General features: G+C 50.6%; 2 protein-coding genes and 1 pseudogene across 2 annotated transcripts; 1 reads left to right on the top strand and 2 right to left on the bottom strand.

Moving 5' to 3' along the window:
• Nucleotides 1-81: 81 nt before the first annotated feature.
• TMEM116 (transmembrane protein 116) lies at nt 82-13233 on the top strand. The gene is made up of 11 exons (XM_074605972.1): nt 82-198; nt 469-515; nt 641-704; nt 4515-4646; nt 8588-8692; nt 10202-10251; nt 10951-11034; nt 11116-11254; nt 11743-11887; nt 12002-12075; nt 12606-13233. The coding sequence occupies exons 1-11, from the start codon at nt 151-153 to the stop codon at nt 12804-12806; spliced, it is 1089 nt and encodes a 362-aa protein (XP_074462073.1). The 5' UTR covers nt 82-150; the 3' UTR covers nt 12807-13233.
• LOC141750592 (disintegrin and metalloproteinase domain-containing protein 20-like) lies at nt 12998-15625 on the bottom strand (annotated as a pseudogene).
• A 1283-nt stretch (nt 15626-16908) lies between these two features.
• Nucleotides 16909-19543, bottom strand: LOC141750591 (disintegrin and metalloproteinase domain-containing protein 21-like). The gene has a single exon (XM_074605969.1). It carries the CDS (start codon nt 19418-19420, stop codon nt 17096-17098), a length of 2325 nt encoding a protein of 774 aa, XP_074462070.1. The 5' UTR covers nt 19421-19543; the 3' UTR covers nt 16909-17095.
• Between the last annotated feature and the right edge of the window lie 3037 nt (nt 19544-22580).

Raw genomic sequence — 22580 nt, 5'->3', positions numbered from 1 at the left:
GCCCCTCTCTGAGACCAAGTGCTGCCCGTCGCCGGCCCCGACGGCGGGGGCCGGGCCCGGGGCGGGCCGGGCGCGGGGTGGCTCCGGGGCGGAGCGCGGGCGGTGCCCGCAGCCCCGGGAGCGTTGTGGCGGCGGCGGCGGAGGGTCCCCATGGCCCTCCCGGCGGAGGCGGCCCGGCTGGACGGGGGCTGGCAGGAGGTGAGCGAGCCCCGCCGGCACCGGGACCCCCGGGGGCAGCGGCTGTCCCTTCTCCGGGGACCCTGCCCGTCCCCTCCGTGAGCGCCCCTTCGCCACCGTCCCCTCCCGGCCAGCCCCGCTCCGTGCCCTGCGGCACCGGCAGCCCTGCCCGCTCCTCTGCGGGGGCTGCGGGCTGGGTCCGGCCCCCGGCACCCCCCGGTCGGCGGCTCCCCGGTCTGCGGGGCGCTCCCCGGCGTGTCGTGCTGAGCGGGCACCCCTCCTTCTCCCCAGGTCTACTCGGCTCTCCAGTGGATACAGTTCACCATGGCCATGCTCAGGTACAACGCGCTGCTAAACCCGCGTCCCCGGGATGGAGTTACTGTTGCGACGACAATTTTCTCCGGAAAAAGGCAAACGGCGAGGCAGATGTGCCCCACTTCCAACCTGTGCTTTGTTTTCTCAGTGTTATAGGTTCCAGCTCAATTATTGCCTATGCCATCTTTCAAAATGCAGTGCGGTCCCCTGAGGTAAGGACGGGGCATCCTTTTCCCTCCCTAAATCGGGGTGTCAGTTCCTTGCAGGTGGGTTGCACGGACCCGGGTGGGTCAGGCACCCTGCTGGGTGCAACTGCAGGTCTCAGGTTTTTGTGTTTAAACCTCATTTAACAGCTGGGAGGGAGGCAAAGGGCTTTCCAAGCGTTTGGCCTTTCATCCGTGATATGACTAACCTTGACCTGCCAGCCACGCAGGGAGAAGCAGGTTCCTTAGCCCCACGCTTTCTGTCCTCCAGTCATTCCTGGGAATGCGGATTTGTTAGTGTGTCCCCCTCTGTAGGGGAAAACGCCTGGAGGGCTGAGGAGCTGTGTACAAAGCTGCTGAAGTGCAAATTGGAGATGCCCCGGTTGGAAATGCATTTATGAGTGTCCGTCTCTGGGTATCTCTGAGTAGTTTTTCCAGGCAGGTGCACTACTAAAGCCGATACAACTCAAAGATGCTGCAAAGTTCAGACAAAAAGGCGGCAGGCTGAAAAGCTGTTTGTTGAACTTGGCTCCGCAGTGGGGCTTTGGAGGATTCACACTGGACGTGGCAGGAGCCATGAACATTTCTAATGCTGAATCAGGTGCAGTTCGCAGGATGCAAACTTCCTTCACGGTGGGACCGTCAACACATGCACTGCAGGTCTGACATGGATGCGGTGCCCGGCACATCCCGAGAGCATCACACGTGCAGGTCATGTGTGCAGGGAACCCCACGTGTCTGGGAGGTACTGGACATGCTGAGCGGGTGGCTGGCACCTGCGCAGTAACCGTAGACCTCCATCCCAAGCCTGCCAGGCTTTTGCTGTCCACACGAAGTCCCTCTGTCTGTCCAGGACTTACTGGGGGCAGTTGCACAGAGCTGATCTGTGGGGTTTGTTGTCCAGGATTTGCAGATGTCTGGCAGCCCAGTCTGTGGACCATGCAGATAACAGGTTACTGCTAAGAGCAGTAGGACAGTAGTAGCCATGTGGTAACAATGCTGTAGTTGTACTTCCTTCATCTTCAATGTTCTTTGTACATCGAGGGTTTGATCCACAGCCCAGAGAACAAGACTTCCAGGGAATTCAGTGAGTTATCCTCAGAGAAGGAAGGCATGCAGTCAAGCTAACGACTGACACTTTGTTGGATGAGGCAGGGTGGGGAGGAGAACATCCGTCCAGGTTTGCAGGGCAAATTTGCACTGCTTAGAGCATGCAGGGCAGTCTTGCTGCTGCAGCCAGCCTCCTGGAAATGCTCAGCCCAGCACATTGATAATGAGCTGCTGAGATCTCCGTGCATCCCAGGGAAGAATGAAGGCTGGGACTTCACCTTAGTGCTGGGGTGGAAACCCTTCCCAAGCTTGTGCTGCACAAGGGGCATATCAAAGTCTCCCTCTACCACATCTCCTGCACCTGGAGAGCTCCAGACAGGTTTCTCTCCTGGGGTCCTCCACTCTGGTATGATATGGAGCTGGGTTTGGGAGATGTCCCGGTGTGACTCAGCAGCTTCGTCCCGTTTACTTCCATGGCTAGCAGCCTGCATTACTCAGGAGCCCTTGTGCTATTAGTCATATGATGTGGCTGTGGCGTGGGAGCCATCCTCTAGCTGCTTGTGAACCACACGCGTGGCTCCAGGTCACAGATGGACCTTTCCTGCTCGAGGCAGTCCAGATGTTTCTGCTCAGATTATTACTGCAAATCCGGATAGGAGGGATGGATACCAGCTGGAGCAACTCGTGTGCATCGGGCTTCCAGGCTCTTGTTCTGCTGCCAGGGGAGATCTGTTGCTGGTGTTTCAAAAGCAGCAAAATCTTCAGTAACTTCCCCATCGCCTTGTCCCCATATTTCTGGCCTTAAGTGGAAATTTGTAAACAAAGGGGCTGGAAGAGATCTATATCAAAGCTTGCCACAAACAGCTTATTCCCTGAGTCATGAGGCTCCAGAGTGAAATGTTTGAAAATAAACGGCTCCGGGGGCTGGGAGGAGAACAATGTTACAAACACTTCCCCTCCTGCCCCCAGCCTAGGAAATCAAATATTGCATTCTTGAAGCTTGTTTTCTGTCTCTATGGGGTCAATAAAACTCTTCAGCCTGAGCTAAATCATTCAGAAGAGATGATGGCAAGCAACAGAGAATTTCCTCTGTCATGTCAACGTGTTCTGTGCAGGCAGATGTCCCTGGGCAATGGCCAGACAGAGCTAAATCAACATGTATGCTCCGGCATGGCAGCTCATCTGAATCATTACGTCTTTACATTCCCTTCCTCTATTTTATAAATACCATTTGTTTTTTTCTTTTTTGTTTTGCAAGTAAGAGCCATGCTGCCTTTCCCTTGCCGCTATGTCACCTCCTTCTTTATTTAGGTCTGTGCCAAAATAACTCCTCAACCAAACAGAGGTGCCTTGCTCCAAGGACACTTGTTGCTAGAGAAAGGGGTCACCTGCTCGATTGCAAAAGTTGCTGCTTTGCTTATTTGGGAGCTGCTTCGTTTTTAACCTGCTGTGCTCGCAAACTGGATGATATCCCCAGCCTCTCCTGCCTGTGACTGCCTGCTGGGGCTCCAATTCTGCACCAGCAAGGAAAAACCTGGTTAAAAAAAGGCATTTGTAAATGCAACGATGTACTAACTAGCTTCAGATATGTAGTTAGCAATAGCAGTTTGATTTGCCGTGTTGCTGGGTTGGATGGTACAAATATGTAAGTGGGGAGGCAAGGCTGTTTGAGGAGATGAACCCTGCAGAAGGCAGAGGACCTGCCACGCTGCTGCATGGCAGTGCGGGGACCAGGAAGACACCAGGCAGATCTCCCTCAAACTATGCCATAAGGACACATCTGGTTCGATCAGATCTACCTTACTGCTTATCGGTCTTACTTAGCTCTTCCTCGTTGCTCACGGGAACAAGACAAGTATCACATAACACGACGGGTGGCAAACTTCTACTTAAAGGACAATATGGAAGCAAATCTCACCAAAAACTCAGTTCCATGAAAAAAATCTTCTTAAAATCAAGGCCTCTTGATATATTTCCATGCTGCATTTAGCATTATTATCTTCTGTAGGGGGGAAAAAAAAGCCATCATTTTCTCTCCAGGATGCTGAAAATTAGGTACCAAAGACTACAATTAAGAATCCAGATAATTAGGCTGCTTTTCCAGAGTGTCTGCTTTCCCACTAACAACAAAAATGTTGGCCAGAATTTTGCACAAATGTTTTCCTACATTGTTTACAGTCCTTTTGGCCAGCGCATGCAAACTGGAAACAGGCTGGAAACTGCCATTAGAGGAGATGCGACTCTGTTCCAGCAAGATGCAGAGTGCGGCAGAGTGGCTCTCACAGTGAAAATTAATCCAGCATGTAAAATAGATTCAGCCTTAGTCACCAACTGAGACGACATGAAACACATAGGAAAAATGTCTGTTTCAAGTGATTTCAGACCTGCAGAAGGTTTCGTGTTTATCAAAAGTTTGATTTCTCTATCAGTTGATTTAAGAAATAACATCGCTTCTTCCTGTCAACCTGCCCCGTTCCGCAAAATTGTGACATTCTGGACCTTTGAGATATTTTCTGTAAGATTTGATGCTGCTCTTGGATCCTGGGGCATTGCTAGTGGGAGAAAGGGCAGTTAAAGCTGGGTATTGGCATTGAAACAGCTCCTGAGAGCAAGAGTCAGCGTGGATTTTGCGTGCGAGGAGAGCTGCCCTGCCAGAAGAGCTGGAGGACCAAGGCATATCTAGTCGAGGGGGTAAAGCTGCTGCTGTAGGTGGTCGTGGGAGTGTTGTGACCATTGCTCAGACCTGCTGACCAATTTCACTTTTCCCAGGTTCGTCCTCTTTTCTACCTGAGCCTCTCTGACCTATTGCTGGGCATGTGCTGGCTCGCTGGGGCGCTTCTCTATAGCACACCAACCTCCAAGCAGGATCTCATCTGCTACAACCTGCAAGCGACGGGACAAGTGAGTAGCCTTGACATCCCCATTCATGCTGTTACTTTGCACCCATTCCCTAATTAGCCTCGCTAGTAATCAGTGCGTGGCGGCGGGGGGGCTGTTTCTAGACAGGCTTTGGCAGCGGCTCCCCGTGTGAACTTGACTTATCAGATCTCGTCACCTTGTGTGTAAACTGGAGATAACGGTGCTTGGTTTGAGGTACTTCTGGTTTGTGAGAGGCAATGAGGAAGGCAAAGAGAGCATGGGATTTTGTGGTTGCTGCGTTTGGGTTGCTTGTGTAAAGTGAGTAGATGGGTCTTAATCTATTTCCTGTTGGACCCGTGCCGAGGATGGTCTCTGTGCCTCTCACATGGCTGCTTTTCTATTCCTCTTCATGTTTCCTCCATCCTGGGCAGGAACAGACACATTCTGCGATTCGCTTGAGCTCAGACTCACAACATGACTCATATAAACAGCCCTGGTTTTGCTGACCTGGCCCTATCCTCTCTCAAACAATCCCAAGGATGCTCAGGGGATCCATCAGCACAAGCTCAGCCCCGTGCCCCAGCGATTCGGCTGCTTTCCAGCTGATTCCATGTGCCGGAGACTAATTGGAGTGGAGTGAGTGAAATGCCGTTTTCCTGACAGTTTGCTTTTGTCTCACCGAGTTCCCATTTCAGCGTTAGGCTTCGCAAATCACTGCTCTCAAAAAACTCTGTGGGATACGGCCAAGCTTGGGCCAGAGCGGTGGTTCACAAGTGGTGATCTCTGGGCTTAACAGGTTCCTTTTGAAGGACCCACAAAAATGTGGCTGTCGGGAGCCGTGGTGTGTGTTGTGTGGGCTCAGGCAGCTGCCTGGGAGCGTGGTGGTACCCACAGATGGGACCTGTCCTCGCTGAGCGGCAGCATGTGGATCTGGAGAGCTTCTCCACGAACCTCGGAGAGGGCAGAGAAGTAGCTGCGTGTGCGGTATGGAAGTGTTCACGCTGTTGTGTGTCTGGGCATGGGTGCCCAGGGTTGTTTCAGCAGCTGTTCTTGTGGATAAAACTGTAATACTCATGATGGCGAGAGCAGCTGTTCCACTCCTGGCTTATCTCTGGTTTCTCTAGCTCCCCTGTGCCGCCGTGTAAGCACCGCGATATGTTCATGTCGAGAGAGGAAACAGTGCGGGGGGGGGGGCAACTTGGCCACTTGGGAATGACACAGAACAATATCAAAGATGTTTTTTAGATGATGGCACAGGGGAAAATGAGAAGAGCTTGGGAGAGGCTTTTCAGAGCCAGAAGGTGGAAGGAGCACGCAGGACCGAAGGCATTTCTGAGTTGTTTCCCTTGCAGCTTTGCCCGGGGAGCATTTCTTAATGCTGGTGTGATGTTTTTATGGCCTGGAGAAGAGAGGCTGCACTGCTAGAGGATATAGGTTGGATGTAGACAGTACGCCGTCATGTCCCAGCAGAGGCACTGGGAGCATGCTATGCTCCCATGCATTCCTGGCTCTTTTTTTGTCCTTGCTTTTCCAGCCCGTGGCCACGCTTCTCAGGGACACCAGCAAAGGATGGGGGCAAGGCGGGAGCTTTACGTCCACACTGGGGAAGGCAGCGTGGGTGGGCAGAGCTGGCCTTGGGTGAGTCCTTGCAGGGCTTGTCATTGCCTGCGCCCCACGGGGGACAGTCAGGGTGCTGTGGTGGGGTGGGCAGGGGGCCTGCCACATCCCGACCTCGGCATAGGTCTTCTCTCCTGCATGCCGCCAGCAGACCACCTCCGGAGGACTGCCAGGGTGGCAGAGCTGGCTTGCGTCTGGCAAGAGCTGTCACTGCTGTTTGCTCGGGAAGAAATTAAAACAAACGGAGCACTTGCCATAGCAACCGTGCCCGCACGGTGCACGTCACACGGTGCAGGACACCTCCTTACTAAACACCCCAGCAATGCTCTTGCGTGGTGGGAACACCTTGTGCGTAAGTAGGAGCCAGTAACAGGTTTAGCCAGCAGCTTCTGCAGAGCATAAGTGATCTGTAACCGACCGAAAGGAGTAAATGTCTCCTGGCCCCATTCTGCCCGCACTGAGCGGAGAAGTCTCACAAGGGTTGCATTCCTGGGTGTCTCATAAACACACACGGCTTCTTTGCACGCAAACACCTAGAAGATGTAAAATGCACTGAATGACGAGGGTGGGGACAGGCCGAAGACCACTCAGCAGTGGTGTTTGCAGATGGCAGCCCTTGGAGAGACTCACGCCACAGTCCGTGTGATGTGGTTGTCTCAAGGTATTGCCTTAGGAGCAGGACAATATTTTGACTTATTCAGCCTGTTTACCGTCACTTTATCACCAAGGGCTGACGTTACAGGAGATGGGACTCCCCTAGCATCCATACCATGTCGTAAAGGAGGAGATTGCTCTGTTTCTTGGGCTTTCCCTGTTTCAGCCCCAGACTCCTGGTTGATATTAAGTGTAAATACTGCTCTTTTCTGCTGTCCCTTGACGTTGTTCTCTCCGCCTCCCTGCCTTGCCTTTGCATTATAATAATAAAGTCCAGAATAGAGATTGTGGTTATAATTGCACAATTCCTCCACATTCTTCCAGTTCAGTTCCAGTGGCCTAATAAAGTCCTGGCAGGCTCCGCTCACGCTGGTGAGCACAATGGGGAGCCGCAGAAGTGTTACAATGAGGGGCTCTCATGTATCCCAGCCCCTGCTTTATCTCCTCGTGGTGAGCGCTGCAGGGCTGTCCAGGGCGCCGAAGCTGGGACTCAGGAGAGCAGAACTCCCTTCGCTTTCTGCTGGCAACTTCACAAGTGGCTTTTGGTTCCCTCTTCCAAAAAAGAAGGCAGTGCTGACATTTTGTGAGCCTCTCTAAGGCATTTTGAAGTGCAAGAGAACGATCTTTGTGGACTGTTTTGATGACCTTCCCTGGAAGGAACTGAAGGGCAACAAACCCTCATTAAACCTCGTCTAATGAGCTGGAAAGTCACTGTAATGTTCCTGCTGCAATGTAGCAGCCCTTTGGACTCCAGCCTCTTCAGAATCAGCCAAGAGTGTTTGCAACCTCGGTGAAGAAGACCGAGCTTGTTTAGTGCCTACTTTCCTGGACTTAGATGATACCAGGGTGGCAAACCTGTGCTCCTTGCCTCTTTGGCAAAGGATAGCAAATCCACAGGAAAAAAATCACTTGTCCAGCCCTTCCTCTTTGCTTTTGCCACTGAAGCATGTGTTTCCTGAAACAAACCCAGCACACGCATATATATAGTGTGATTAGGCAGCACTGTTTATACTTGACTGCCTGGAGCAACCATGGATTCAGAAACAAACGCAAGAAAGATTTATGGGTTTTTTACAGGAGATTTTACATATTTGGTATCACCTCAAGTTGGAATCGAGGGCTGTGAAGCAGTGTTCTGTATCTTTTCTTTTCTCCTTTTCCCCATGGAGAGAAAAGGGCTCTTGGGAAGTTAACTCAGGCTTAGTGCAGATATTTTCTGCCCTCACTTTTCTCTTTAAATATACTATTGTTTTCTGTTTCCGTCAATTCACTGTGTAGTGAGCTTGTTATGCGAGAAGCAAATCTAAATGCCACATCTGTGTTGTGTTTCCTAATGGATGTAGCACAGAGAAGGATCAAGTGCCTTTGAACCCTTTGTTGCCACGATTTGGGCCAAAAAAATGAGCTGAGTCATAAAGATGTGTATTTTTAAGGCAGTCTTGCTGTCATTCATTCTCCTGGCCCCTGTTTGAGGCCAAAGTGAAGGTACCTTTGTGTGGTCTAAGGTGGGAACCCCTCCTCTACCTGGCTCCTCCCAGTTGGTGTCCCACTGCAACCCAGTAGACATGAGCACAGGGGCTGTGCAGGGACCTCACCTCTGGCAGTCCGCTAGGCCGTTTAGCATCCTGCCCCTGGCCCGCGGGCTTTGAGTTCATCAGCGCTACAGGAACTATTATTGTAGGACTGAAACACTATCTGTTTGTATTCCTCAGGTATTCTACGTGGCCTCTTTTCTATACACTGTCAACTACACCTGGCATCTGTACATGGACCTAAAGATGAAATACAACCAGAACCTTTTCAGGATGCCCCCCCAGGTGAGTAAGACTGAAGTGCAGCAACTGTTGGGTACCAAGGTCTAACTGTGGGGTTGTGGTGGGGTTTAGGATGTGCACACGTAACAGTGTATCTCACCACAAGGGATTTGAAGGCCCTTCTGCCCCACGGCTGTGTGAATTGACGTATCTTGCCCGCTGAGGTCAGCAGAGTTACTGCTGGGTCTGCTGTAGCGTCTCAGTGGGAATTAGGTTTGCAAGACTAAAGCAGACAAAGGCCAATGGCAGTGTCCATCCCAGCAAAGAAAGCTCAGGACTGGGTATGGGTGAAGTTCTTCTGCAGTTAGAAGAAGAGCAGTTGGCACCAGCTGAGCGGTTTGGTGCTGTCACTGCCTTCTGCCAGTGCACGGCAGAGGGACAGGAAAGCAGAGGGTGCCTGGACAGCCTGGAACCGAGTACTGACAATTTCTGCCCTCCTCAGGTGTCATACAGTGTTTGAGAGCGTCAGTAAAGTATTTTAGGAATTTGAGATAGGAGGTGTGACGGAAGTGAGCTAGTGATAAAAAGACCAGTTGGCTCTGGGAACGGTGGCCAGTCCTCACTTCATCATCGCTGGCCTTTACAAAAGCCCTTTGGGGAACCGGTATAATCGCTGGGAACCGAGGAACAAGGACATGGTACTCAGAAAAATACTCTCTACGTTGGAGGCTAAACAAACACTTCACGTTACCGCATGACCAAAATCTCTCCTTGCAGTTGTTTCATTCCTCACACCTGGCTAAACAGTGAGGCACCGTCATCGCTGTAAGCGACCTGTTGCTCCTGTATTGCTGCGAGACGACAGATTCCTTATGCAGCTCTTCCCATTGAACCCATCAGCCCCATTTCCTTATGTAGCCTTTCTCTTTCCCAGAAACTTTCCATGCACAGCAAACCTTGTATCCCAGTTATTCCGTGTGTTGGTTCGGGAGCAGCAGGCTGGGCAGATCACTCTATATTTCAATTGCTCTTGTCCATAGGGTTTGGATCCACGCGTAGGACTGGTTTTCTTCTTGCCAGACCCCCATTCAAAACACAGCACCTACTGTAAGCTCCCCACCACTACAGCTGTGCCCACGTTGTGTTGTCGTAGCTGGTGTGTGGATTCCAGCTGCCAAAGTACACTGGTTTCTTCATCAGAACATGACGTTTCTGAGGAACAGGGCCAGGTTAAGTGGAGGAACAGTACAAAAAATGAGTAAGTTACACCAGGGAGCTCATCAAGAGTCTGCTCCTTGTCCAGTTCCACGTTCTCTTCTCAAATCCTCTAGTCCTGAAGGAGAACAAGCCAATTCGCAGGTGGAAGCATTGTTTGGTTCTGCTGCAAATCAGCACAGACTGAATTTGTGGGTGTTGATTCAGGGCAAAGTGGAAGCAAACTTTTGTACTTGGTCTGGGGATTAATCAGCATTTGAAGAACCCTCAGCTGCTGAAGTGCTCCCTGAGACCTGGCTCCTGTGAACAGTGGCTGTATGGAAACCATCGTTTAATTAAGCTCTTTGGACTTTGCAGATTGGAGATTATGCCAGTTGCATTGGCCGAATAGCAACGATCTCGTCCAGGTAAGATTTAATTCTCTCTGGCAGAATTATGTGGTTTTGGTAAACAGTAGCGTGCTGATCTCTGCTTCCTACTTATTCTGAAGCGACTTTTACTAAAACCTGCGTTTGCCAGGGTGCTCATCAGGGACAGCAGAGTGACCGAACAAACTCAGAGCAAGATCCTTGAGGGGTGATGGTTTTAAAGTGAAAGAGGGGAGATTTAGATTAGATATTAGGAAGAAATTTTTCACTCTGAGGGCAGTGAGCCCCTGGCCCAGGTTGCCCAGAGAAGCTGTGGCTGCCCCATCCCTGGAGGGGTTCAAGGCCAGGTTGGACGGGGCTTGGAGCAACCTGGGCTGGTGGGAGGTGTCCCTGCCCAGGGCAGGGGGTGCCACTGAGTGAGCTTTAAGGTCCCTTCTAACCCGAACCATTCTATGATTCTATGCCTCAGATGTAAGGGCCTTTCTCTAACCAAGTTAGTTACAACTATATTAACTATGTGTAGTTTTCTAGAAAGCACTCCCTTTACCAATATATTGCCTGCGTGAATGAAAGTGCAGAAGTCAGTAAAGCTGGTAAAATGCTCTTCCAGAGCAGTGTCGATAAAAGCAATTTTTAAGTCCTCTATAGTGACAGGAGAAAAACCAAGTAGTGTTTAGTTGGGGATGGGCGCAGTGCAACGCAGTAACTAATAACGGTTGTTGTCCTTTCTCCTCTTAGCCTGATCCCTTTCCTTCTCATGGTGCCTGTGTTTCACCTGGGCAACAGCAGTAATTGCTACCAGAACTTCAGCCAGAAGCACGGGTAAGCTTCACGCATCTCTGAAACAGCCCCCCTGCCTATGAATGATGGCAGGAGCTCAGGCTGTTCCCTTTCTCCCCGCAGGTGTCTCTTGATGCACACAGAAATAGCCGTGCCCAGCAACGAGCCACAAACCCTGAGTGGCTCTGTCTGCCGTGCGATGCATTTCTATGGCATTGGGGTCTTCCTCATTTCCTTTCTGATCAGCTTCATAGCCATTCTGGTAAGGAACTCAGTCCTTGCGCGGTAGTCGTTGCACTCAGATGATCGGAGTGAGAAAATTTTCCTCTTTTCGTCTTTACGAGTTTGCTTGTGTGCTACCAGAGGCCAGGAAATGTCAGGGGAAGAACTGTGTGGTGCTGCTTCACTTTTGGAAGGGGCGGTCAGGGAGAGAAAATACCATGGTGCCTCCATATAAATCCATCTGGAGTCCTGTGTTCTGTCAACCCATCCCAAAAAGGATTTAGCAGGTAGGGGAGGCTCAGCGCGTGGCTGCAGAGATCACCTACTGCATGAGTCAACGAGAGCCCAAAACAATTCAGAGCCTTCAGTTCAGAAAAGGTCCCGTGCAAAGCAACTGCTCTCCCCCAGGGAGCACGCTGTGGCGAGAGAAGGTTAGATAGATTGAAATGGGGTACTCTGTCCTAGATGAAGCCAGCTCAGAGCATGTGCACAAAGTACAAACAATGATGGATGCTTCTTCTTTTTCAGGTTATACTCAGTCAAGCCCGAGGCTTGTACAAAAGGTTTGTAAACTCCACGGGATTCCTGGGGGATCAGCAGTGGGCCATGATTAAGATGGTAGAACAACGTGTGGTTTTTTACCCCGTCGCATTCTTCTGCTGCTGGGCCCCAGGTTAGCAGAGAGCTGAGTTACTCTCACAATACTCCCCTAGGACGTAGTGCCCGGCAATGAAACTCGGAAGAAGCGGGGTTAAAGCAGTACCCTCTTGTCCATCCCTTTTCACAGCTGTCCTCCTTGGAATACTGAAGCTGACTGTTTCAACCAACAGCAAAATCTACATGGCTCTTCTAATTCTACAGGTAAATATCTTTCTCTGTGATCTATGTCTTGCCTTCTCTGCTTGAAGAGGAAAATGAGCGTTTGCCTGTTTCTGATCTCTGCTAGACAAAGCATGTTTGCAGCCACAAAGGTCATAAGTCTGATGGGTTTATGCTTTTGGTTGGCAGAGATCTTTGTTAGCTGGTTTATGTTTTTCACAGGCTTGAAAAGGTCTTGGCAACCAAAATCACAGCATCATGGAAACTGTAGAAAACGGGACTAGAAAGGATCCCCAGGAGTCAGGTTTTTTCCCTTTCTATGAAAGTCTCCAAATGCAATTCCTCCCCAACACTTGTCCGGCTCCTTGCCGTGCCTGAGGCAGCATTTAGCAAAGATTATTAAAATAACCGCGAGATTCCTGTATCACATGGGGATGCACATAGATAAAATCATGCTGGAAGTGGGAGGCTTGGCATAACACGACGGGTCTGACAGCCTGGCAGGGAGCCGCGGAGTGCCGTGCCGTGCTGGCTGGCAGGAGAGCCCTGATCTCCCCTCCGGTCTCTCTCAGGCTCTGACAGCAGCTTCCCAGGGGCTTCTGAACTGCATCGTGTACGGCTGGACACAGCACGTCTTCCTCTCCCTCAAACGCAACGCCTGCCGGGACGTTGACACTCAGACTCCTCTCCTGCGCTCCCAGAAGAAGTTCTACGCCAGCACGCTCCCCGCCAGCCCGCCGGACACAGAGGGGTCCACGTCCACCCTGCTCTGATGAATCCCTCCGTCGAAGGAGAACAGGCAGCGTCCTAACGAGACCTCCTTATGTTTTAGCAGTGTCAGCCAGACCCGATATCGGGCTGTCTGCTGTGAACTGTCTTGCCAGCAGCAAAGTTAGCTGTAGTGCTGGAGGAGCCTGGGCAGATCAGTCAGGGACAGACCAGTCAGGGACAGACACTTCCGTGAAGATAGCTATTTATTTTTCAGGTTTGTATGGACTGTAAATGGATTCTTTAAACGTGGTAAGTCTTTAGTACAGACTTTGTCCTTATGGAAATAGCTCTAGAAGTGCAGCAAATTATATGTAACAGCTCAGAGATCTGGTACAGCTCCTTTGAGGTCAAAGGATATTTTACTTCTCTAAGTATTTCAGTAATATGCTATTACAAATTAACAGTAAAGCAAAAGTGAATATTTTTCAATCTCTGACTTTTAATTCACTGTAAAAATAAGAACGGGTACCATACTAATAGTCAACTGCAAGGAGTGAAAAATTGTAAAGTAGCATCAAAAAATCAGTGCTCACTTCCATGCCTTGACTTTTTGCACATTTCCCTTCTGTTCTTCATGCCAACTCCTGCCCAGCTAAGATACACACAAAAATAAGCTTCTTCAACACAGTGGAGCATCTCTCGTGAACCAGATGAGCAGGACTTTGCATGAATCTGTCTATAGTCTTCTAGATGTGCAAGTGAATTATTCACTAGGGTCCCACCGTTCTATAGAAAATAAACCAGATCTTTGGCCGCATTGAAAGCAACTCTCTAACTTTTACACCCTGTTTTCTAACAGCTTCACTTTTTGGGTCCAACCCCAATTTATTTACATAGTAGGTAATACAAGAAGAGGAAATACTCCAGCTTTGTGTAATTAACTTTCGTACAGTTTACACAGTTACATTGTGTAAATCACTTTGTGGAAAATCTCCTGGGACTAGCAGTCCAGCTTCAGGGGGCCTGGAGTCCTTTCCAAACCTCATCTGGTGGGTTTCCCGCTACTTTCACGTTATTTTAAACAACTTCTTCTTGTTCCATACTCTGCTTCTCATCTGCAGGAGTCTTGCTTCTCTCTGTGGCCTTGGCAGTCCTGCCACCCCCCCCGGTCACACTGCTCTCCCTCATCAATCACCTTGTTGCCACAGTATTTAAAATGGAGGAGTCTGTGGGGCTCTGGGATGTTGCACAAGCAGTTACCGTCCCCTCTGCCGATCAGCTCTGAGTATCTCTGCCGGCTGCAGTTGCTGAAAGGCTTGGTGCCATCGAGTGAGTCCCCCATCATGAAGCACTTGGTGGCTTCTCCGCACACGTGCTCCATTACCAGGTTGTGACCCAGCTCGTGGGTAAAAATAATTGCAAAGCTTATGAAATCTCTCCGTATGCGTGAGACAACGCTCGACTGATAACCAGGGTGGCAGATGCTACTTACATATGCCAGCCAAACAGTTAGTCCAAAGTCCGTGTAAGTAAATAAATGTGCAATGTCGTATTCCATCCTCTGAGAAAGATCCCTATTTCCCCACTTGTTAAAATTTTTAAAAACAACTTCTATATCCTGGCTGTACCTGATGAAGTTGCTGTGCATCCAGATCTCCAGCCTGATCAGGGAGATGTGAATCTTCAGAGGATAAGAGTATGTTTTGGATAAATTGATCGTGTCTGTAACCAGAAGCAGCACGGAGATCTTGTTGCTCCTTTGGAAGGAAAACAGATAGTGGTTCACCGAAACAAATATCTCAACGTACTTGGTGTGCTTCAGTCTCTGAGAGAAGTCATGCTTTCCTAAGGATGTTTTAGCTCCTGTCCCACCTGGTTGGTTTTGGATCATCTCATCCATCAATCTGCGCATCAAGGGCTTGTTCTGGGTCTCCTCTTGCTGATAGAGAACGTGCTGGAAGATGAGGGACCCAGGCACAGGTTTGATGCCATAGCTTAGGTTCCCGATCTCCAGACCCGGGCAGGTGCTGCTCAGCATGATGAGGGAGCCAGAGCCGCCCTCCACGTAGCCCAGGTAGTAGCACTCCTCAGGGACATGGGGCTGCTCCACCACCCTTGTCCCCTTGAGGCTCTATGAGATGACCGGCAGGTTTGTCACAAGAAGTCCTCTCTTCTGCGTGAGGTGGATGATGCAGTTCTCTCCTTCCACCCTGAGGACACTTCTCCCCTTGTGGCTTTTCCCACCCCGAGGGCCAGGTTCCTCGGCCGGACTATCTCATGGACAGCATAGCCTGGCGGCAGGTGATGGCTGCCTGCCCTGGGGAGGAGAGATGCCACCAGCACTGCCCAGACCCCCGGCCTAAGGAAAAGGGCTTTCCCCCAGCCGCCATGATGTGCCTGGAGCCATCTCATTGCCAACACCTTCAAAATGGCAGTAAGACACCTCAGGGAGGGTCCTGCCAACCCTCGCATAGACATCTTGACCCTCTCTCCCTTGAGGTGCTCAGGTGGTGGCTGTGATGGAGCTGTTCCCAGACCCGATGAGGGTTTGTGGCACCCTGCTGCCCTGAGGGGCGGCCATTCCCCTTGAGAAGGTTCTGGAAGCGCTGCCGTCTCTCCCAGCTGCCATGCTGCCAGCCGGCTGTGACACGAGGCTGGGGTGGAGCGAGGCCGTGGCATGGGGGCTGTGGGTGCTCGTGTGAGGTGACAGGGGTGAAAGGCACCCATCCCTGCTGTCCTTCCCTCACCGGGGCACCGTGGGGCGGCCATCACAGCCAGGGAGCTGCAGTCGATGTTCGGAATGACTCCCCTGCTCCTCAGTGAGATGGGGGGAGCCAGACGTCCCTCACCACCCCCTTCTCCTCCCCAAGGGCGATCCCTGCCCTACGAGGGCCTGTGGATTGTGAATTCGAGAATTAACCACCGTAACACTCCTCGCAGCAAATTAACTTTACAAATGGCGATGCCCCTTGGCCCCCGCCTCGCCTCGTCTGCCAGTCTGTAAACCAGTGGGCTCCAGCTATTTTTCTTAATCACACCCCCCATCAGTAAAGTTTTTCTCAGCATGCACCCCCAATATACGTATGTTTATTTATTTATAAATTATATGCCTATAGCTCTGATATTTTCTCTGGAGACTCCTGCTGTAAACACCACCCACAGGGCAGCCATCGGTCAGTGGTTGCCCCGCACGCCCGGCCTGTGCCAGGCACCTGTTGTACACAGAAAAACACGTTTCATAGGTACGTACACGTGAGCACGGGCAGCAGCCGCCGCCGCCACGGCTCTGAATTTATCATTAACCAGGTCTACCTGGAGGTGAGCAATAGCCCATTCCAGTGGGGCACATTCCCCTCTTCTAGCACAAAGGGCTGCTGCTCCCCCGTGTTCATCTGCTGCTTTGGGATGTGCTGAAGTGATTTTATTTAATTTTTTTTTTGCACCGTCCCCGTTCTATTCAGTGCTGCTCCTGGCTTGCACTGACACCCCTGTGGCCGCCTGGCCTTTTTGCCAGCTCAGCCTGGCAGGGGTCGGGTGCTGCCAGTAGTTTCTTTACTTGCTTAAAGCCTTCCTTGAAAGCTCCTGTTCAAACGATCCCACCGGCTTTGTGCTTTTCACAGATGCCACAGATAGGAGCAGTAATGATTTTTCCCCCCCCCTCCTTCTTTCCTTTCAGATCCATTCCACATCTTTTTGTCCTGTAATAAGCCTCCCAACCCTTCTTTTCCCCCTCCTCCTGTCTCCTACTTAAACACCGCCTGATGTTTTTTGTGTCTGCTCCTGGGCTCCGGTGCCTGGTTGGGCTCGAAGGTGGGGCTCTGCCTGGGACCCCGGCGTCAGTGGAGGTGGCCATAGGCTGTGGGGACAGTCCTACACACTGATGGCAGACAGTTCGCACCCCTTCGGTGACCCAGAAGTTTCTTTGCTCCGAGGGAAGAGCAGGTGTCCTTTGGGGACTAGGGGATTAGCAGAGGGGGGGACTCGCTGCTGCAGCCCCCCGTGCTCTGGGCCGAGAGTTGGCCGCTGCTCTTGCCTTGCAAAAGGCTCTGCCTCAGCCGCCGCGGGATCCTCCTTGTGTCTGTCAGCGTGAACCAGCAGGCAGATTGCAAATTAACCAGAGCGCTTCTGTCATTTTTGTCAATGACTTTTTTTTTTTTTCCTTCTACAGAACGAGTAAAACAATTTAATTTTCCTATTTTATATTTGCTAATCTATTCTATCCTACCAAATAAAAACGAGGTCCCCTAACTCTACACTTGCAGCTGGATCAATTTTAAATGAGTCCACCGCAGCTGGAGTCTGAATCTAGTGACTGACTGGGTCCAGCTTTCCACCGCTGCCATGTGAAGTCCTACTCGGGCGGGTTTTTACCCTCAGCTGGTTTTGAGCTGTCTTCTTCTGTCTGGTCCTTCGCATCCTCCTCAGGAGCCTGGTCTCTAGCCCGAAAGCATCTGACGAGTCTGTTCAATCCTTGGCTTACTCTGAGCTTTCTCACGTGCCCAGTGGCAAGTCCTACGAGCACCATTATTACAATAATCTCAATGATGAAGCTAAAAAGCCCCTTTGTAGTGACCAAGGCAGGCCCACTGTCAACGCTTCCTCCAAAGCCAGTAAATTCGCAGTAGGGGGGTGCCCAGCCGTTGTCACAGTGGCAGTTTCCTCTAGTGTTGCAGACACCTTTTCCTCTGCACGTTCTCTTGGCAGAGCAGCGGGATGTCAAGTACTTCTCCTCGGGTACACACGTGCGATTAACGCAGATCTTCTTCTCCCCGCACTGCGTGCCATCCTTAATGGCGCCAACATCCAGAACATCTACACCCAAATGGTAGTCTGTGCCCCAGCACCAGGTATCGCCCAACAGGGTTTGAATGATGGTTGTGTGATCTTCCAGCTTAGGTAGACGTCTAACATTCACACACTGCACCCTCCCACACAGGACGTCTTCTACCTTACATTTCTGAAAGCCGACATCTAGCCCATCTCCCCTGCAATTGCCAAACCGATCCCCTTTCGTGTTCACCTCCTGGAAACACGTTAGCGGAGCAGGCTTTGCTTCCTTGCCAAAGATGCTCATACACTGTAATGTGCGAGATTGGCATTTGCCTGAATAACAGTACCCATCCTCAGCGCACACAGTCCCATCTTGCTTGGCCACATCCACCGGGCAATGCTCAGATATCCCGTTGCAATACTCCGGCAAGTCACACGGACCAGCACTCTCCCTACACACGTGTCCTTCTGGAAGGGGCTTGCAGTTCTTACAGCAGCCACCAGAAGTGCAAATAGCTCCCTTTTTTTTGTGACAGGTATCGTCACAACAAAGGTCCAACTTACACTGTACTTCTGAGCCGCAGTCGCACTCTTCCCCAGCCTCCAGGATGCCATTCCCGCAGCGCTGCAGTGCAAGTGTCATGACCGATTCTGGGATGTTATTAAGGCAGGATCCTTGCCCTGAAGCTATAAAATCAAAATAGTGCTTTTTGCTGCAGTTGCTGAACTGATAGTTGACTGTGCCATTTGGGCTCATGATGCATTTCGATGTGTTTCCACATCTGCAGTCTCTGTCATTGTGCTCCATACCAAGGACATACCCTAACGCACGAGCGACGTGGACAGCCGTGTCCATGTAAGGCTCTTTTGCAAACGATACAACAGCAGAGGCGCGTTGTCTATCACAGGCACTGGCGAAGTTGGATTTGCCATCCACATGCGATGCTCTCTTACCGTCGTCAAAGACCATCGAGGCAAACAGACACCCCACATCATGCGTAAGGCTTTGCTGCTTCCGCCAAAGATTGAAATTATGAAGGACCTCGGTTATGTTTGCAGTAACACTGATAGGGTTCTTCTCCGCCCAGACCTCTAGTGCAGTTACCACAACACGAAGGTGGAAAGAATGGAACAGTCCATCCACCAGATTGATTATTTCAGTAACTTCCAGTGTCACATTAGTTATACTTCTGCCAAAGGCATCAAAACCTTCTTTGTCCACCACGACGAGGAGCTCCAAATACCGCGTGTGCCTCCGGGGCTGGAACGGTCCTGTCGCTGTACCAGGACCTGGAAATTGTTTGCCTTTCTTGGGCATTTTGTACATCACTGTTCCAGGAACCACCTCCTCCCTCAGCAACAGAAGATGCTCAGCCATGGTGGAACCCGCCAGGGGCTCGATGCTGTAGCTTGAGTTTCCAATCTGCAGCAGTCCTCTGAGCCCAGAGCAGGTAGTCAGAGACACCGCGGAGTCTGGGACGCCTTCCACGTAGCCGTGGTAATAGCAATCTGTTGGCACACGGGGCTGTTCGACCACGATTTCTCCTTGGGAGTCACGAGTAAGTATAGGGAATTTTTTTATTATGAAGTCTTTCTGCCTGAGGTGAATCGTGTAATTCAACCCCTGAATGCTGATGATGTAGGACACTAACTTCTGGCTGGCTTTCCCTGCCCTGGGGCCAAGTTTCCTTGGAACAACTATCTCGTACGCTGTGTAGCCCCGAGAGTGCTGGGGGCTGCAGTCTGTGCAAGGCAGCAGGACTCCCCACAGCAGGAAAGAGAGTCCCAGGGCGAGGAGGAGAACCCCACGGCCCGTCAGGGTGCACCTTGGCTGTGTCCAGCTTGGACCCAGGGTCACTGCCTCCCAGGCTGGAGGAACAAGAGGAAAACACGGGCAAGGAGACATCAGAAAAGCTGCCTGGAACTCAGCAGCAAAGTTCCCTTCTCACGGCCAGAGTCTGTCCTCTTCTCCCTGCTCAGCCCACAGACAGGTTCAAGCCGCCTGCTGCCTTCCTCCAACGTGCCTTCTCTTAGCTCTTCCTCGGCTACCTCTCACCAGGGAGGTAGGACACACCAGCCAGCCTGATGTCCAACTGCAACGGAGCAAAGCAGCGCAGGGAAAGCTGTGGCGTGGGCTGGGAAGCCGGGGAGGGAGCTGCTCTTGGGGCTGGAACGGAGGGGCCTGTGGGGCAACAGTTTCTCCAGCCCCACTTCAAACACAAACATTCCACGGGGATGGTGGGACCCACACCCCAGGCATGTTAAATACCCCTTATCTCATGGCTGAGAGCCTGCTGCACCCTGCTTGAGCTGACCCCGTTTGCTGAGAGCGTGAGGAGCCACTGCTGCCGCAGCAATTTGTTTAAAAGGGGATTAAGCCTTCATAAGTGGAAAGCAACATCGCAGGGAAACAATGGTTGGTTGCCGCGGTGAGAGCCTTCCGTGCCTGTTGACAGATGTCCTTGCAGGGCTCCTCACACATGTCACTGCATGTTTTAACTATTTGAGGGGAGTTTTCTTCCCGGAAAGGGAGAAGCGTTTTTTGGGTCACACATCCTCCCTGAGTAGGGGAGAGTCTTTTCATGTGCCACTTTCTATAGAGCGTTGGCAGCTGGTTTGGCTGCCTTAGATACTCCCAGGATGCTTGGAAATTGTTCTCTCTCTCCCTTTCCTAATGCTATGGATGCTCTGACAGTCACTCACTACCCAACGCACTATTAACTCCCCAGAGGTACCAAACAGATGTACGTTAACTCTTACAAACAAGGTGGCCCGGTGCACACAGGTACCCACAGCTGTCCCCCTGCCTCTTCTCGTGCCACTTTTGTTCTGAAATGCTCGTGTGACAAGCGTCTACATGGTTGCTGTCCACAAGCCAGCCAAACCATGCTCAAGGATAATAAAGCTATTTCCAGAGCCAGGAAGCGTACCAGTGCCATACTTGAGAGCGCTACCCTGTGTTCAGAAGGGCTGACTGCCCAAGAGGCGTGGAGAAGCACTCCAGGGCTCCCCGGCAAAGCGCACTGCCAGCCTGAACGACAGCCAACCCCTTCCTCATCTACCGGCACCTCCCAGGTTGCCAGTCCGGCCACAAGTCCCCGCAGGGCTCCCGCTTCAGCCACCTTCAGCAAAGCACAGCGCCCTGCAAGGGCCAACACGCTAAAGATACTGGTTCCCAGGGCTGCCCCAAGGAACACGCCTGGCAGAACGGAGTTGTTCTATCTGACAGGGGAAATGTCGAACGCTGAACACAGAACAACTCATCCCCCCCCTTCCCTGACAGCACAAAGTCACAGCTACAAGAAAAATCCTATAGAGCTGGGGGGGTTTAACCTGTGGCACTGGGCACGTACTGCTGCCATCTAATGGAGAGCAGCATTTGAAAGAGGCAATTTCAGGGTACACGTCGCCAGGCAGAGCACAGGATTTTCTAGGGCTTTATCCAGCCTATCCTGTCAGCCCTTCTTTCATCGCAAAGCCTCACGGCATTCCTGCAAAATACAAAGCAGAGTGCTTACTCACATCTGTAAAGGGAGACGGGACGGAGGACTGAGCAGGGCAGGAGAGGTCCGGGGGTGGCAGGAGAAGCCCTCCAGGTCACAGCCGTCCTCCCCCGCTTCTGTACTACAGGGACTTGGGACCCAAACAAAAGCAGCCAGTAACTTTTAAGTTTAGTAAAATCATTTATATACACCGATGGGTAATATTTACAATATAATACTGATCCAAAATAAACTAACATATTACAGGTAACACTGAAAAGAAGAAATGAAAACGTTTTTAATACAGAGAAGTTAAACATGGCGTATGAGGACAGACTCAGATTTCCAAAAGAAAAACCTGAAGTAATGACAGCAAGACTTTGACACGTTGCTATTTCCAATCGAAAACTCTTTCACCTAGTCAAGTCCTTCTAACTTTTTAATATATATATAGAGCTTAAAATAATCAAGTCACAGGAGAAGTCAGATATACATAAAATTTTGAAAAGGTCAAATGATTTCAGATAAAATTCTAAAAAAAACAAACAAAAACCCTACAGAGCTTTCTCATACCCCTTTAGTGTTCATACAAAGAATGTCATCTTTGATCCCACACGACCCTTCCATCTCAAGATATTTACAATATTCACAGTCTGCTATAAAGGATCAGTAGATTTATCACCAAGTAAAACCTTATATAATCAAGACAAGGTATCTTGCATTTATGTCAACTGAAAAATTAAAAACACAGGAAGGAGAAAGTAAAATACTACTTTAAAATATGTAAGTGAATCCATTAAAGTGTATTTAATTTTGAGATCTAAAACATAACTTTTTAAAGAGTAAAACAACCAACTTTCTCATAGAAATAAAACCATTTGACCTTGAATCTTCAAATTGTGTTTTCTTCATCTGTCCCTCCCTACCTCTGTTTTGGATCAGGCCATTCTTATTAACCACAGACAATAAAAATCTATAGTAAATCCATAAAAAGCAGTTCCTTATTCACAAAAGCCTTTAGAAATTCGACTTCGCTCCAGACACCAAAACACTTCACGGTCAGATGGACCCACCTCACTACCAGTAACAGCTTGAAATTATTCTGTTGCGTAAGTTACGGGAGGATGAAGAGAGAAGGGACCCTCTAACGAAATCAGATCCATCTCCTCTGCTTATTTCCGACCTGCCCTGGATGTCGGCGAGCAGCAGTTGCTCTCGCACCCCAAGATGCTCCCCACCGTACCAAACGCACACTGGTACTGCAGAAACAGGCTGAAACCATTTCCTGGAGACCTCACACAGCAGCATAAAACCCTCACTACTCTCATCCTTAACACTACAGCAACCTGCCAGAGGAAAAAATAGCTCCCAGCGTGTTACACCCCATGTTGCTCACAAGGTGCTTGGATCACATCAGGCCATGGCGTGGCAGTAGTCCCTGCCGACTGCGCTCTGCGTTGACTATGGAAGTAGCTACAATCTGATCCATTTTTTGCTAAGAAGTTCTGGCTCCCAAGAAACTGCCCAAGTGCCTTCCTCCTCGGAGGCAGAGTTACAAAAAGCTTTCGTGGGGGAATTTTTCAC

Source organism: Larus michahellis, chromosome 13, assembly GCF_964199755.1.
Source record: "Larus michahellis chromosome 13, bLarMic1.1, whole genome shotgun sequence".
Classification (NCBI taxonomy): domain Eukaryota; kingdom Metazoa; phylum Chordata; class Aves; order Charadriiformes; family Laridae; genus Larus; species Larus michahellis.
This window is presented reverse-complemented; position numbering and strand designations above follow the sequence as displayed.